This window comes from Sorex fumeus, unplaced genomic scaffold (assembly GCF_029834395.1).
Source record: "Sorex fumeus unplaced genomic scaffold, SorFum_2.1 ptg000042l, whole genome shotgun sequence".
NCBI classification, from domain to species: Eukaryota; Metazoa; Chordata; class Mammalia; order Eulipotyphla; family Soricidae; genus Sorex; species Sorex fumeus.
The window spans coordinates 7,600,465-7,615,091 of NW_026606099.1; the positions used below are offsets into that span (position 1 = coordinate 7,600,465).

The following is a 14,627-nucleotide window of genomic DNA, read 5'->3' on the forward strand; positions in this document are numbered from 1 at the left end:
CCTCGTGCCCTCCCGGGAGGGGTCCTTTGCTCCTGAGCATCACTGAGTCCATTCTCCTCACAGATCCACTGACATGAAAAGGAGCCGCACGGTGGGGGAAACTGTTGCAAAGGCCGCGGCTGGGTGGAGAGCGAGCTGGTCTGGTCTGGCCTCTTTCCGGGCAGCGATCGATTAACGCCGTGTCCCTCTTTCTCCCAAAGCTGACCTGTCCCGGCCGCAGCATCACTAACGAAGCTGCTGCAGGATGAGAAGATGGCAGCGCGGCTGCTCGCACCGCCAGGCCCTGATAGTTTCAAGCCTTTCACCCCCGAGTCACTGGCCAACATCGAGAGGCGCATCGCTGAGAGCAAGATCAAGAAGCCCCCGAAGGCCGACGGCAGCCATCGCGAAGACGATGAGGACAGCAAGCCCAAGCCGAACAGTGACTTGGAGGCAGGGAAGAGTTTGCCTTTCATCTACGGGGACATCCCACAAGGCCTGGTTGCGGTTCCCCTGGAGGACTTTGACCCGTACTATTTGACGCAGAAAGTGAGTTGGAGGCGGACGAGGCGGCGTCGAGAGAGCCGTTGAGGAGCTGGGGGCGAAAGAACCGTTGTCTCTTGGCCCAAGTTGGGCTCAGTCGTGCACTCTGTCTCGGGTCTGGTGTATGGGGGATCACTGTGCTCTTGAGTTGCTGCCAAGGGTCATCGTGTGTCTTGACAACTTTCCAACCCCGTGCATAGGACTTCCGAGTTTGGCTCTCAGCCAGCTCGGAAAGGGAACATATGGGTGGGATGAAACAGGTAGACTCCAGGAAAGATGCTGTGGTCAAAGAGGGTACCGCCCCGTAGACGCGCTCTCATCTAGACACATGCCCTCTCTCACATGCCCTAACTTTAAAAATAAAAATAAGAGGCCGGGGATGTGACTCAAGTGGTAGAGTGCATACAAATTTAGGGTTCCATACTGCCAGGAAGTCTCCCAAGTACTGCCAAGAGTGCCCCAGCTGTCCCAGATACCACTGGTGTGGCTTCTATAAAAACAAAAATGAAAATGACATTACATTAGAATATCAAGCGAGCCTACTATTGAACCAGTTAATCCTCCGATCCTGCTTCCCTTTATAGGGACACAAGTTTTGGGATCAAGGATCACACAAGGGGTCGGAGTAATGGTAAAGAGGGTAGGGCATTTGTCTTGTGTGTGACCAGCCCAGATCCAATCTCCAGCACCCCTGAGCACAGAAGTGATTCCTGAGTGCAGAGCCAGGAGTAAACCCCGAACACCACACCACCCAGAGTGGCCAAAAAAAAAGCCAAAAAGGAAAAAAAAGGAAAATAGAAAAGAAAAAGTTGGGGCCCGAGTGACAGTACAGCAGGTAGGACCTTGCACTTGGCAGGCCCTGGTATCCTTTGTGGTTCCCCGAGCTCCCACCAGGAGCGATTCCTCCTTGGTGTGACCCAGAATCCAAAAAGAATTTATGGAAGACAAGTGATTGAAACACCATTAATTCAGCAGTACTAGCTCTTTTGCAGAACTGTGTATCTGTGGGCCAGTGGCCAAAAATTATTCATAAGTAACAATATACTGGGAGTAAGAAGTGTTCACTACCATCATTTACCACATTTTGTCATTCATATTTTTATTGGAGTGATAGCACAGCGGTAGGGCATTTGCCTTGCGAGCAGCCAGTCTGGCCTAGCCGGGTTCGATTCTTCCGCCCCTCTTGGAGAGCCTGGTAAGCTACCCAGAGTATTCAACACGCCAAACACAGTAACAAGAAGTCTCACAATGGAGACGTTACTGGGCCCGCTCGAGCAAATCGATGAACAACAGGAGGACAGTGACAGTGACAGTGATCGCCTTTAAGCAAGTCATTTTGCTTTTCTGGGTCTAAATTTTCTCATCTGAAAATATAAATCAGGGCTGGAGAGATAGTACTGGGGTTAAGGCCCTTGCTTTGCACACAGCCTACCCAAGGTTTGATCTTTGGCATCACATATGGTTCTCTAAGAACCGCTGGTTATAGCTTAAAATATATATATATATGTATATATATATATATGTTTGTTTATTTATTTACTGCCTTTTGTCTGTTTCCTATCACTCAGGCCCCAACTTTTTCTTTTCTATTTTCCGTGTGTGTGTGTGTGTGTGTGTGTGTGTGTGTGTGTGTGTGTGTGCGCAAACAAACAAGCCTGAGAAGTTGGGCGGAATTTCTAAGTTTAAATATCAAGTTCTGGGACCAAGTAGTTTTCAACAGATTGTTACGGATTTGCCCATTTTCACTTATGTCTCTGAAATGCAACTTTCTAACCTGATCTTCGCTGAGTGAGGAGGGGGTGCGGGTTAGAGAGCGTTTCCTCCTGTTGCAGCCATGATCATAGTGGAGGTAAAAAAGAAATACAAGTCATGAATCTTAACGTGTGCCTATTTAGATAAGGTAGGCTAGTTGATAGAACTTTCCAGAAAATACCTTCTGCAAAGTATTATCACTGTATCACTGTCATCCCCTTATTCATCGATTTACTCGAGCGGGCACCAGTAACATCTCCATTCGTCTCAGCCCTGAGATTTTAGCAGCCTCTCCTTACTCATCCTTCCCAATGGTGCTGTATTGGAGGCTCTTCAGGGTCAGGGGAATGAGACCTGTTCATGTGACTGCTTTGGGCATATCGAGTATGCCAAATTCGATATGCCAAATAGGTTGCCAGGCTCTGCCGTGAGAAAAGTGTTATACGTATTCGTATTATACCTATTAGTAAAATAATAGTATTATACATATTAATAAAATTTAGGTTGTGTTACTGTTTACAATACTGGTGCAAAAAATTCCTGCACCTCACCCACTACCAATGTGTCTGTGACCCTTCACCAGGTCCCTATGTCTGTAAACTGGTGCCCCACCCCCACCCCATTTTTTGACTTCGGATCCTCACCCATGTACCAGCTATACTCCTACCTTATTCCTTAGGGGTTGCTCCTGGCAGTTCTCAGGGACCATCTGGTGCCAGGAATCAACCCGGTTCTCCTGCATACAGTGTATACACGTGGCCTATAGAGCTCTCTTGCCTGTCCTAAATTTCCTTTTCTTAGCCCTGACTTCATCACTGTCACTGTCCTGTTGTTCATCGATTTGCTCGAGCGGACCCCGTAACATTGTGAGACATGTTACTGTGTTGGCATATTGAATATGTCACGGGGAGCTTGCCAGGCTCTGCCATGCGGGCGAGATACTCTCGGTAGCTGGCCGGGCTCTCCGAGAAGGGCGGAGGAATTGAACTTGGGTCGGCCGTGTTGGCTGCGTGCAAGGCAAACGCCCTACCGCTGTGCTATCGCTCCAGCCCGACTTAATGTGAAAAATAAACAAATCAATAAAAATGTAGAGCTGTTTATCGTCCAAGCCCAATTTTCCTGGCGTGCTTTTTCCCTGGCTCCCGCCCTATAGAACTGTGGTCTTTGGCCACTGAGCAACAGACTAGGGCCAGCCCGCAGGTGTGAGAAGGTTGGAAACCTCTGGTGTCGGTCTTGGGTGTGTAACTGCCGGCCTACACGCCCAGTCCGTGGGCCGGTTTTCAGGACAGGTGCCCATCAACAGGTGTAAAAAGGCTGAGGTAGCCTCCTAGCAGTGGCCCTGGCTTGGGAGGGGCCCAAAGAAATTGTATTCCTGACCCTGATCTGAATTGCTCCCTGAGTGGACTGAATTTTCATGGTCAGGTGATTGTTTATGATAGAAAGGCTTTTGACCTCACCATAAGGGCAAATGGTTTGTGGAAAGACAGCTTAAAAGTCTGAACTATAAATGTAGAAAAGTTTGTGAAAGCATAGCTCAGCGATTAAACGAACAAACATCCGCAGCATAGATGCTACATTTCAAACGTGTTCATGGTAGTTTTAAGTGAAGGGATTTTCACCTGATTAAAAATAATATGCTTAGAGTTTTCTCACAGGTTTCCACTGGCATTACTGATAGTTCTAAGTAGGCCTTTCTCGAGGCCAAATTAGCAAGATCTCCCCTACAGGGAAGCACACTGGGATTTAACCTACAAATCAAAAAATCCTGAGAGAAGAAATGACTTGAAGAGGACATTCCCTACTATTTGTTTCTCAAAGGCTGCACTAATGATTCTTCTAAAATAGAACTGGTTCTCTTTGATAACTGGAGGTAATTCACTTAACCTCTTCAGATTCTTCTTAAAGGAAGATTATCTCCTGCCCCCCCCCCCCCGCCCCGCCCCACCCCCATTGTTCTAGCCTACCAGCAGGGTGGGATCAAGAAAAATACTCCGGAGAGTCATAAAACCTTCATTTAGATTTTACCTTTGCCCGAATCACTTGACTTTCCTGGAGCTCAATTTCTTTTCTTACAGTAGGTGCGACATAGCTTTTATGTTTTCATAAGTGCATTCGTGCTTATGCCCGTCACCTGTTCTATCTGTGGAAACTAGTTTGTTTCCCTGGTCCTCCATCCTCTGATCTCCATCCCCAGCATCGACAGTGTCTCTGACCTTCAGCATCACCTTTGAAGCTGTAGCTGCTCCTAAGTCCAACCCTGTGGCCTCGTACTTAAGAGTCTTCACTTGTTTCTCCTACACTGGAACTGATTCCTACAGTAGGTCTGAAGCTTAACATAGAATAAGTTATTGACCGGGCAACCTGTGCCCTTTTTATTTATTTTTTTCCCCCATTTTGGAGCCACACCTGGAGATGTTTAAGGGTTGCCCCTGGCTCTGCACTGAGTAGGCCTTTCTCGAGACCAATCACTACTGGCAGTGCTTGGGGACTGTGTGAGATGCTGGAGATTGAATCCGAGCAGCCACGTGCCAGGCAAGCACTGTACTCTCTCTCTAGCCCTACACAATATTTTTTTTACAATTTTATCCATACCTCACTTAAAATGCTTGCTCAAATGAAGAACTCTAAAAGCACATGCACACACACACACACACACACACACAATCTCTCTCTCTCTCTCTCTCTCTCTCTCTCTCTCTCTCTCTGTCAGAAAACTTGCTGAATCTGTTTTCAGGCACTTTCAACATGTGTGCAAAGTTGAGACAGGCTGTTAAAGGCAAGTTTAGGTTTACTGGGTGTGATTTGAAGTATAGCTAATGAGGTACTGCGTGGCCTGCCCATTACACGGAAGTTCAGGTGCTGCTTTCTGTTTTAAATAAAAGCTACATGTTTGAAAACTTTGTTTTGTTGTTAAAAAAAAAGACCCCCCCTTCTCAACAACATAAGAAAATAAAGCGATGTCTTCATTATTTTATTTATTTATTTTAAATGATTTATTTTGTTTTGGGGGCCACACCTGGAGGTGCCTGGGAGTTTCTCCTGGCTCTGCACTCCTGGTGGTGCTCAAGGACCACATACAATGCTGGGGTGAGGCTCAGACCTGGGTTGGCACATGCAAGGCAAGATAGCACCTGCTATACTATCTTTCTGGCCTCTGTTTTCCTTATTTTATTTGCCAGATTAAATGAAGTATATTCTTGCGAGCCAGTAGGAAGTAGATTATTGGCAGGGTGGTGTATTAGTGGTGTCTGGGAGTTCTTTCCATCCTCCAAATATCACCGTCTAGAGGGAAGGAGTTATTTTAAATTAAACGTTCCCAAGTCATGGTTCCCAACACGTTCCCAAGTCATGGTTCCCAGCAGACTCTGAGTTGGGAAATCTTATCTCTGCTTCTAACCACATTTATTACGCCACTTAACGATTCAGAGTCTCCGTTTCCACGTTGTAGAAAATGAAAATCATGCCAATAGTTAGTATTTCAAATATTTTACAGGGTTGTTGTCAAGATCCCTTTGACAACCCCAAATAAAACAAAGCAGCCTCTAGCTCCAACCCTGAGCACTTTCCCCTATAGAATGTAGTAAAACCTGGTATATGGTACTTTTGTTATTTTCTTTTTCATATTTCCTGGAAAGTACCTGCCCTCTATGTAGTAGGTACTCAATTAATATTTGTTGGATTAACTGATCATAAATGGTTTAAAAAAAATAAAAATTCTGGGCTGGAGAGATAGCACAGCGGGTAGGGCGTTTGCCTTGCATGCGGCCAACTCAGGTTCGATTGCCAGCATCCCATATGGATCCCTGAGCACCGCCAGGAGTAATTCCTGAGTGCAGAGCCAGGAGAAACTTATGTGAATCGCCAGGTATGACCCAAAAAGCAAAAAAATAAAATAAAAAATCTGTGCTTTAAGTGCTTTGAATAGGAAAGACGACATTATAGGCTTTCCCCTAATGAAAAAAAAAAAAATCCAGAATGAATTGAGGGAAAGAGACTGTTTACTAATGTGTGACTTTTGCTTTCCCAAGAATTAGTTTACTTTAGAGACTAAGTGAATCAGGAAATAAGCTTACTGATATTTTACATACATCTTTTTGCAGCATACAGGATACCTGTTATTGTCACAGTGTTTTTTGAGGGAACTGGTCAGCTTGGGGCCACACTGGGCATGCTCAGGGACTGCTCCTGGCTCTGTGCTCAGAGCCACATGCGGTGCCAGGCTCAAACCTGTATCAGCTGCATCAAAGCAAGCACTTGAACCCTTGTTTTATCTCTCCAGCCCCTATTGTCACCGATCTTGTAACTCCTTGTATAAACTTAGCTTCATGAGGGATTTCAGAAGAACATGCAACCTCTGCCTCGTGGTAGAATATCTCAGTTTATTGGGAGAGTGTCTAGAGGGTGTTTAACTGTCCTGTTGCTCTCTTGACTATGAGCTGTCTTATGCTCTTTGCATTAACCAGTTGCAAAGCCAGTGAGAAACAAGCATAGGATGTGTGCCAGTTTGGGCTGCTTCGTATAAAATTTGACACATATATTCAAAAAGTACACTTATTATTTCATTTTTGTGGTACTGGGATTAAATCCTGGACCTCACACATGCAAGGCAAGTGGTCTCCCACTGAGCTTCCCTCTTTTTGCCATTTTCGGGGAGGGTGGGGTGGGCTCGACCTAGTGGTGCCCAGTGATTATTCCTAGCTCTGTGCTCAGGAGTGACCCCTGACACCTGGCACTGTTTGGGGGACCAGATATGGTACCAGGGATCAGACACATTTAGCATATGCAAAGCAAAACACCTGACTTCTTTTATCACCTCTCCAATATACCTTAAAAAAAAGTCCTTTTAAAGAAAGAACTTTGTTGGGGCTGGAGTGATAGCACAGTGGGTAGGGTGCTTGCCTTGCACGTGGCCGACCCGGGTTCGATTCCCAGCATCCCATATGGTCCCCCGAGCACCGCCAGGAGTAATTCCTGAGTGCAGAGCCAGGAGTAACCCCTGAGCATCGCTGGGTGTGACCCAAAAAGAAAAAAAAAATAAATTAAAAAAATAAAGAACTTTGTATACAAGATTCTGCATTTTAGAAGTACGTTTTTTTGCCTCTCCAAAATATTGTTCTATCCCCATTGTCAGAATACTAGTATTCCTCCACCCTCTTGCATTGGACCCCCCCCCCTATTTTTTTTAAATTTTTATTAGTGAAACACCATAAGGTGTGCCAGTTGTAGACTTACAAATTTTTGTGCTTGGGTTTCAGTTATACAATGATCCAATACCCATCCCTCCACCAGTGCCCATTCTGCATCATTTACATTTTTTTAAATTTTTGTTAGTGAAACACCATGAGGTACAGTTGTTTGATCATTGTACAATTGAAACTCAACCGCCTCCCCTCTTTAATCCCCCTTGCCCTCTCTCTGGTAACCTCAGTTCTGCAGAATTGCAGGGTTTGATTTTGTTTGTATACTGTATATGGGCGAGGTCATCCAGTGCTCCACTAACTTACTTCACTTCACATGTGCCCCTCTCCGGTTTCATCCTTGTTCTTGCAAAGGGCAAGTTTCATCTCTTCTTACAGCTCACTGGTGTTCTACTACGTGGATAACCCACGTCTTCACTTATTTGCCATTGGACACTTGGGTTGCTTCCGTATCTTGCCTATTGTAAATAGTGCTGGGATGAGCATTGGGAACTGCATCTCTCCTTCCTCATTCATGGTTCTGTGTTCTTTGGAGAGATGCCTATGAGGACAGTTACTGGATTATACAGTAGATTTGTTTTTGTTGTTTGCTGGGGATGGGGACTCAATGAGCTGTGCCAGGCAGGAAGACAGAACCTGTACTCAGTAACTCTTGGGGATCGCAGAGTACCAGGAGTCACAGGACTTCACATTTACTCTACCATTGGGCCACATCCCTGACATCTTTCTCTTGTAGGCCATTCCCACTGAGGGCGTAGCATATAAGATTTGCGTCTCATTTTGACTTGCATTTCCTTATCATAAATAATAATGAGGTGTGTTTGTTTGTTTTTTTTTTCATGAACTTGGTAGCTATCTTTATGTCTTCTTTGGTTCTGTGTCTGTTCAGCATTCCTCTGTGTTCTTTGATGAAGTATTGAGTTCTTTAAGTTCCTTATATGTCCTGGATATTAGCCCTTTCTTCCCCTGCCCCCCCAGCAAATGATGCACACGAATATTTTCTCTAGTTCTATAAGATGTCTCTTCACTGTAATCTTTGTTTGTTTCACTGTGTGTAAGCTGTTAAATTTGGTACAGTTCCATTTGTTTATGTTTGCTTTTTTGCCCTTACTATAATCAAGTCAAATCCCCGACGATCTCTCTAAACCTAGGGTTATGGTGTTCTGACTATGTTTCTTCAACGTATTTTTTGGTTTCGAATCTAATAGTCAAGTCTTCAATTCGTTTTCATTTAACTTTTGTACATGGTAGGAGATAGTGATCCAGTTTCATTCTCTTGTACATGCTGTGTAGTTTGCTCAGCACCATTTAATCAACGCTTTTTATTTATTTATTTTTAAGGGTTTGTTTTTTTTTTAATACTTTGTATTTGTGAGTCACTGTGTTCTCTTATGGGAAACAAAGATTAATAAAGTTCATTCTTTACCCTTAAGTCGCTTTAATTTGGTAAAATGCTTTGGTGGTGGTATTTTTTATGGGGGCAGGGCCAGGGAAGAAAGGACTTTTACTTCATAGGAAGAATAGTCTTTGGATTATGCCTTGGGAATTGTTTTGGAGGAGAGTTGAATTGGGGGGCCATATCTGGTGATGCTCAGGGCTTCCTCCTGGCACTGTGCTCAGGGGATCACTCCCAGCAGTGCTCAGGAGTGATTCCCTCATGTGTGGTGCCAAGGATTCAGACGGGGGCTGGCTGGCCGTGTGCATGGCAAGCTCCTTAACTATCTCTCCAGTCCTTCGTATTTTTCAATTTTAGGGGATCCTCTAATGGTAGGGGTGGCCCAGGAGTCCCAGTGATACTCTACCCAGCAGTGAGGACCTGTCAGGTCAGTGCTTGGACAGGCTCATGCTTGGACCAGTGGTGCTGGGGGACACCAGGGCTATACCGGGAGGTGTGGGGAAGGAGGAGGATAGGAGCTGGGGATCCAGACTCAGAGCCTTCTGTGAGCCTGTCCTTTATGTGCTCTGTCTCTTTGAGCTAAATCCTCAGCCCATTTTAAGGGTCGAGATTTCTCCGTTTATTTTTTCCCTGTGTTGAGGTTACACACAGGTTGTACAGGATCAGACATGGGGTTGCGATGCTCTCCCAGTTTGTTGTGGCATAGAGACTGCACAGCAAAGCTGCTGGCCCTGTTCTTGGGTCCCTGGGACTAGCTCTGGGGATTGAACTCAGGGCTTCACCTGCCTCACGCTTTGTGCCGCTGAGCCAGTCTTGGCTCCCGGCCTCGGGTGTTAAGAGAAGAGGCACAGGTGAAAACATTCTAGAACAAACAGCGTGAACAAAGTCTCAGAGACAAAGGGCATAGGACGGTGTAAGAAAAAGCTGAGTATCCAGTGTGATTGAAATGTGAGGAAATGACTGTGGGGCACAGTGGGAGGCGAGTCTGGGCAAGGAGAATCGGAGCCAAGTCCTGGAGGACTTGCAGTGTCAGTCTCAGAAATTGGGATGTTCCTTGATAAACAGTAGAGAACTACTGGAGGTTCCGGGATGGCGGTCCGGGTAGGCAGTCACAACTAAGCTTCAGGAAGGTGAATTTCTCTGTGGATGGGTGTCAGGGAAAGAGGACTCGGACAGAATTCACTTGCCGCTATAAACTTGTCAGTGGTCGAGTGCACACTTTGCATGATGAGGCCGTGGGTCCATGACATAAAAAGATTGTGTATTGATTTTTCTGTGTCGAGCTAAAAGAAGTCCTTTTGGCTGGAGAATTGGGACAGGAGGCAGTGCATTTGTACATGAGCACCACCAGGAGTGATCCCTAAGCACAGAGCCAGGAGTTCAACGCTGAACACTGCTGGGGATGGCCCGTCTTCACCTCCAAAAGATAACTTTCTGTGAAGACCTTCTGTTAGTAATTCAGGTCTTAAGTATTTATTTGCTTCTCAAAGATTGTACTTTCAGAAGTTGAAGTTACTTGAAAAAACAATTGAAATTTGAAAAAACACGATGATAATGATAAATTCTTAATGATAAAATCTTACATGCTTCAGCGTCTTCAGAAATTGTTATGCTTGCACTTGGAGAGTCCAGATCCAAAGACTATATATATATATATATATATATATATATATATATATACTCAAATATTTGGATCTTAAATACACTTTTAGCAAGTATTAGTTACCTCTAAAAAGACCAATAATGCAGATACTCTGTGTTGTTTGTCATTCCGTTGAGAAAATTGCCAATTTTGGTTTTATTGTTTGTTTTTGTTTTTGAATCATACCTGGTACCCAAGGTTTACTTCTGGCACTGTGTTTGGGGAATCACTCCTGGTAGGAGTGATTCAGTGATTCAGAAGACCATGTGTGGTGCTGAGGATTTGAACCTGGGCTGGTCATGTGCAGTACAAGTACCTTAACCCCTGTACTATTTTTCTGGCTTCCCGGTTTTTGGTTTTTTTTATAGGCAGGAGTTGGATGCATTTTAGCATCAGTATGAGCTGCTTTGGCACCTTTGGGTAAATCCAGGATTTTGTCTAGAAAAGAGCCTTAGGGCTTCTTAAAAACAAAGTTGGGATTCCAAAGTTCAGAGTCATATAGGTTAGAAATGATAAATTTTTACCTGAAATTTAGAATGTGTGTTATTCACTAATTGCCTGAGCCATAAAATTCCCCTGGTTGGTTATTTTAGGAATTAGTCTCTAATGGTTTCACCAGGGTGTGGTTTATGAAATTTTATTCTAATGAAAGTTGATGTATGGAATGGATCTTAATAATGGCCCTTTAAATGTTGAAGAATGTCTCAGGATTGCAATGTATATAGATTGTCTCTTGGTAATAATTAACTATTTTTAGTTCTTTCCGAGTTGAGGAGAGAAAGACATCATTATGCAGAAGTTCCCTAAACTTCATCTACTGCCCCTTTTGCAGAAAAAAATCCTCAGGGCTGGAGTGATAGCACAGCGGGTAGGGCGTTTGCTTTGCACAGGGCCGACCTGGGTTCGATCCCTGGCATCCCATATGATCCCCCAAGCACCGCCAGGAGTAATTCCTGAGTGAGAGCCAGGAGTAACCCCTGAGCATTGCTGGGTGTGACCTCCCCGAAAAAAAAAGAAGAAAAAGGAAAAATCCTCAATGTCTCCTTGGAAATATATCTCTTTTTTTTAGCAAGCAAACTGGAAACACCCCCCAGTTGCACCTGAGGCTACTACCACATATAACCCCCACAATTTTCCCAACGTGCATACACACACACACACACACACACACACACACACACACACACACACCCTGGACAGAGATGGTATTGCCCACTCTCCAGAAACACTCAGGTAAATGAATACTTTTCTTATTAATTGTTTTCAGACTCAAGTTATAAATTCATCACACGTTGTTCTTTATAGATAACCCTGTTTGACACAGTTCAAGATTAGGATTTGCTGCCATTATTGTGATAGATTTTACCAGCCCTGGCTCTAGCAGCAGAATTTTTGCTTGCAGGCCCTGAAAAAGTGCTCCTGTTTCAGAGAATTGAGGCAACATAGTTCGTATTGATCAAGTTTGGATGATGGATTCTTCCAGTTTCAGGGGATGAAGTCTCCCTCCCCGAAACTTGAGCTCGGCCTTGTTGCCGTCTCTGGAAAGTCACTTCGTTATCTCCTTTTCTGTGCTTTCCCTCTTTCCCTCTCGTGTTGGTTCCGTCCCCTCTGCCTCCAAATTTATTCAGAGCCTTTTCCATCCTAATGAAATGTCGCTTGACCTCATAACCCCACTAGTATCCTCTTTCTTCACATGCCATTTTGACTTTTTTTCCCTCCCTTAAGCGTATCTATCGAGCTATCACAATTTATACTATTTTTTAAAAATTTTTATTAGTGAAACACCTTGAGGTACAGTTGTAGACTTACAAATTTTTGTGCTTGGGTTTCAGTTATACAATGATCAAGTACCCATCCCTCCAACAGTGCCCATTTTCCACCACCACGGATCCCAGTATCCCTCTCACCCCCATTTCCCCCCCCATCCCACCCTGCCTCTGTGGCAGGGCATTCCCTTTTGTTCTCCTCCAAACACCCTTTATTTGGTGCTCCCTTCTCTATCTGAGCTACCATTTCCACTAGAATGCCCGGCTGGCCTCTAAGCCATGGAGTAATCCTCCTGGTACTGATCTTGGCTGTTCTTGGGTATTAATCTCCTATTTTGTTACTTTATGTCCCCCAGATGAATGCCATCTTTCTATGTCTGTCCCTCTCTTTCTGACTCATTTCGCTTAGCATGATACTTTCCATGTAGTACCACTTGTATGTAAATTTCATGACTTCATCTTTTCTAACAGCTACATAGTACTCCACTGTGTAGACGTACCAAAGTTTCTTTAACCAGTCATCTGTTCTCGGGCACTCAGGTTTTTTCCAGATTCTGGCTATCTTAAACAGTGCTGCAATGAACAAACAAGTGCAGATGTCACTTCGACCATACATTTTTGCCTCTCTGGGATATATTCCCAGGATATACTACTCTTAATGATTCTTTCATGCATGCATTGTCCCAGTACCATATCCGCTGCCAAAGTGTCTGCATTTTAACCTTTAAGAATAGTCTTTACTCACCGTTACCTCCACCCACTTCTTACCTGGTCGTCTAGTCTTGCATCCTGCTTCTGCATCCTCATCTCTCTACCGAACTTCTCAGGACCGGATCCCCCAGGCTCTCATTTAACCAAACCGAATGAACGTGATTTTCTGTTCTTATCCTCATGACTTTCTGTTTTATGTTTCGATGATTCCTTTTTCTTTTCCTTCCCCTTTCTCTTAAGTGTTAAGACTCCCTGGGTTCATGTTAATTCTCCGTGTTTCTCTCATTTGGCCTCCTCTCCCTGAGTGATCTCAGGCACTCTCATGGTATTCTAGAATCTGTTTCTCCAGCCTAGAACATTCCTTAAATAGTCAACACCTTGCCAAACATCTCCGTCTGGATTTCCCGCAGGTGACTCTGTTCAAAGTTAAATACATTTTCTTCTTTCAAGCCTCTTTCATCTGCTATTTTAGTTGATGACACCACCCACATTCTAGATATCATTATTTTCTTCCCAATTTTCTGCAGTTCTTGAGACTTCGCAGTACTGGGGAGCTCTTGATATAATGTCATACATGTTTACAAGTAATAAGAAAATGTGGCTCAGAACTGTTTACTTACTCAGTTTCCCTCCGTGTAGAGCATGCTAAAGCTAGGTTTCACTCTGCTGAATGCTAAATCGAATCTGTTTAGATTTTGTATCCCTGGTCTTTTTGCCATACTGTTTCTGTCATGTTGTTTCCTTGGAAAAATATTTTTTGTTTTTATTTTCTACTATCATTCTGATAATATTCTTTCACTTTCATTACCTTGATATGAATTTGCTATTTTTTTTTTAAGTTTTAAGCTATATCATCCGTATGGAGTATAAGGAATAGGAAAGATGAAGACTTCAAATGTAATGAATTTTTATGTGGGGAAGAATGGAAAATATAATATGTTTTAATGAGGCACCTAGCATATAGTGGGGTATTTTTGTAAGTTAGTTGATTTCCTGCATTATTTCCTTATGCCTAAGATTTCAGGCTTTCAATATGAATCGTCCAGGTGAGCTTCCATTTTGGTTTTGAGGCCACGCCCAGTGATGCTCAAGGCTTACTGCTGGCTCTGTGCTCAGGGATCACTCCTGGAGGGGCCTGGGGGAGCATATGGGAGGCCAGGAATCGAACTGGGTTGGCTACGTGTAAAGCAAGTGCTTTCACATTGTTTCCAGATCCAGCTAGGTGTTATGTTTTGTACTAAGCCTGAGGACATTGTAGTGGTTAAAAAGATATGCTCCTACCTTTAAGGACCTCAGAGTGCAGGGGAAAATACTGATATTACAAAGAAATGACAAGGACTATATTCCCTGTTCTGTCAAAATAAGCACACAGTGATGTTATTACCCATTGTTAATTCCACAGTGGATCCTTGGATTGTGTCTGTGTAATGAGCAAGCAAGACTCCAACGTCTATGAAGTCACAGTTATTTAGCACATTTAAGAAGGTAGTTTTGGATTCCCTGGCGGACTGTGTCCGGGTCTCATGCCGGTTCCTGCTGGTTTCTGTGTATGTTGCCCTTGATCCTTGCTGTTACCTCACTGGCTCTGTCCCTTGATATCCACCACGGTCCTCCTGGCTGTCTCTGATGCTTTGGTCTGC

At 44.1% G+C, this 14,627-nt stretch overlaps 1 protein-coding gene across 1 annotated transcript in view; it reads left to right on the top strand.

Annotated features, from left to right (window-relative positions):
• Nucleotides 1-205: 205 nt before the first annotated feature.
• The window catches only part of SCN8A (sodium voltage-gated channel alpha subunit 8), a 152,777-nt gene continuing 138,355 nt past the window's right edge, over nt 206-14,627 (top strand). The window contains exon 1 of the mRNA XM_056120276.1: nt 206-528. Within this exon, the coding sequence (XP_055976251.1) occupies nt 253-528 (276 nt within the window). The 5' untranslated portion in view covers nt 206-252. The remainder of the gene's footprint in view (nt 529-14,627) is intronic.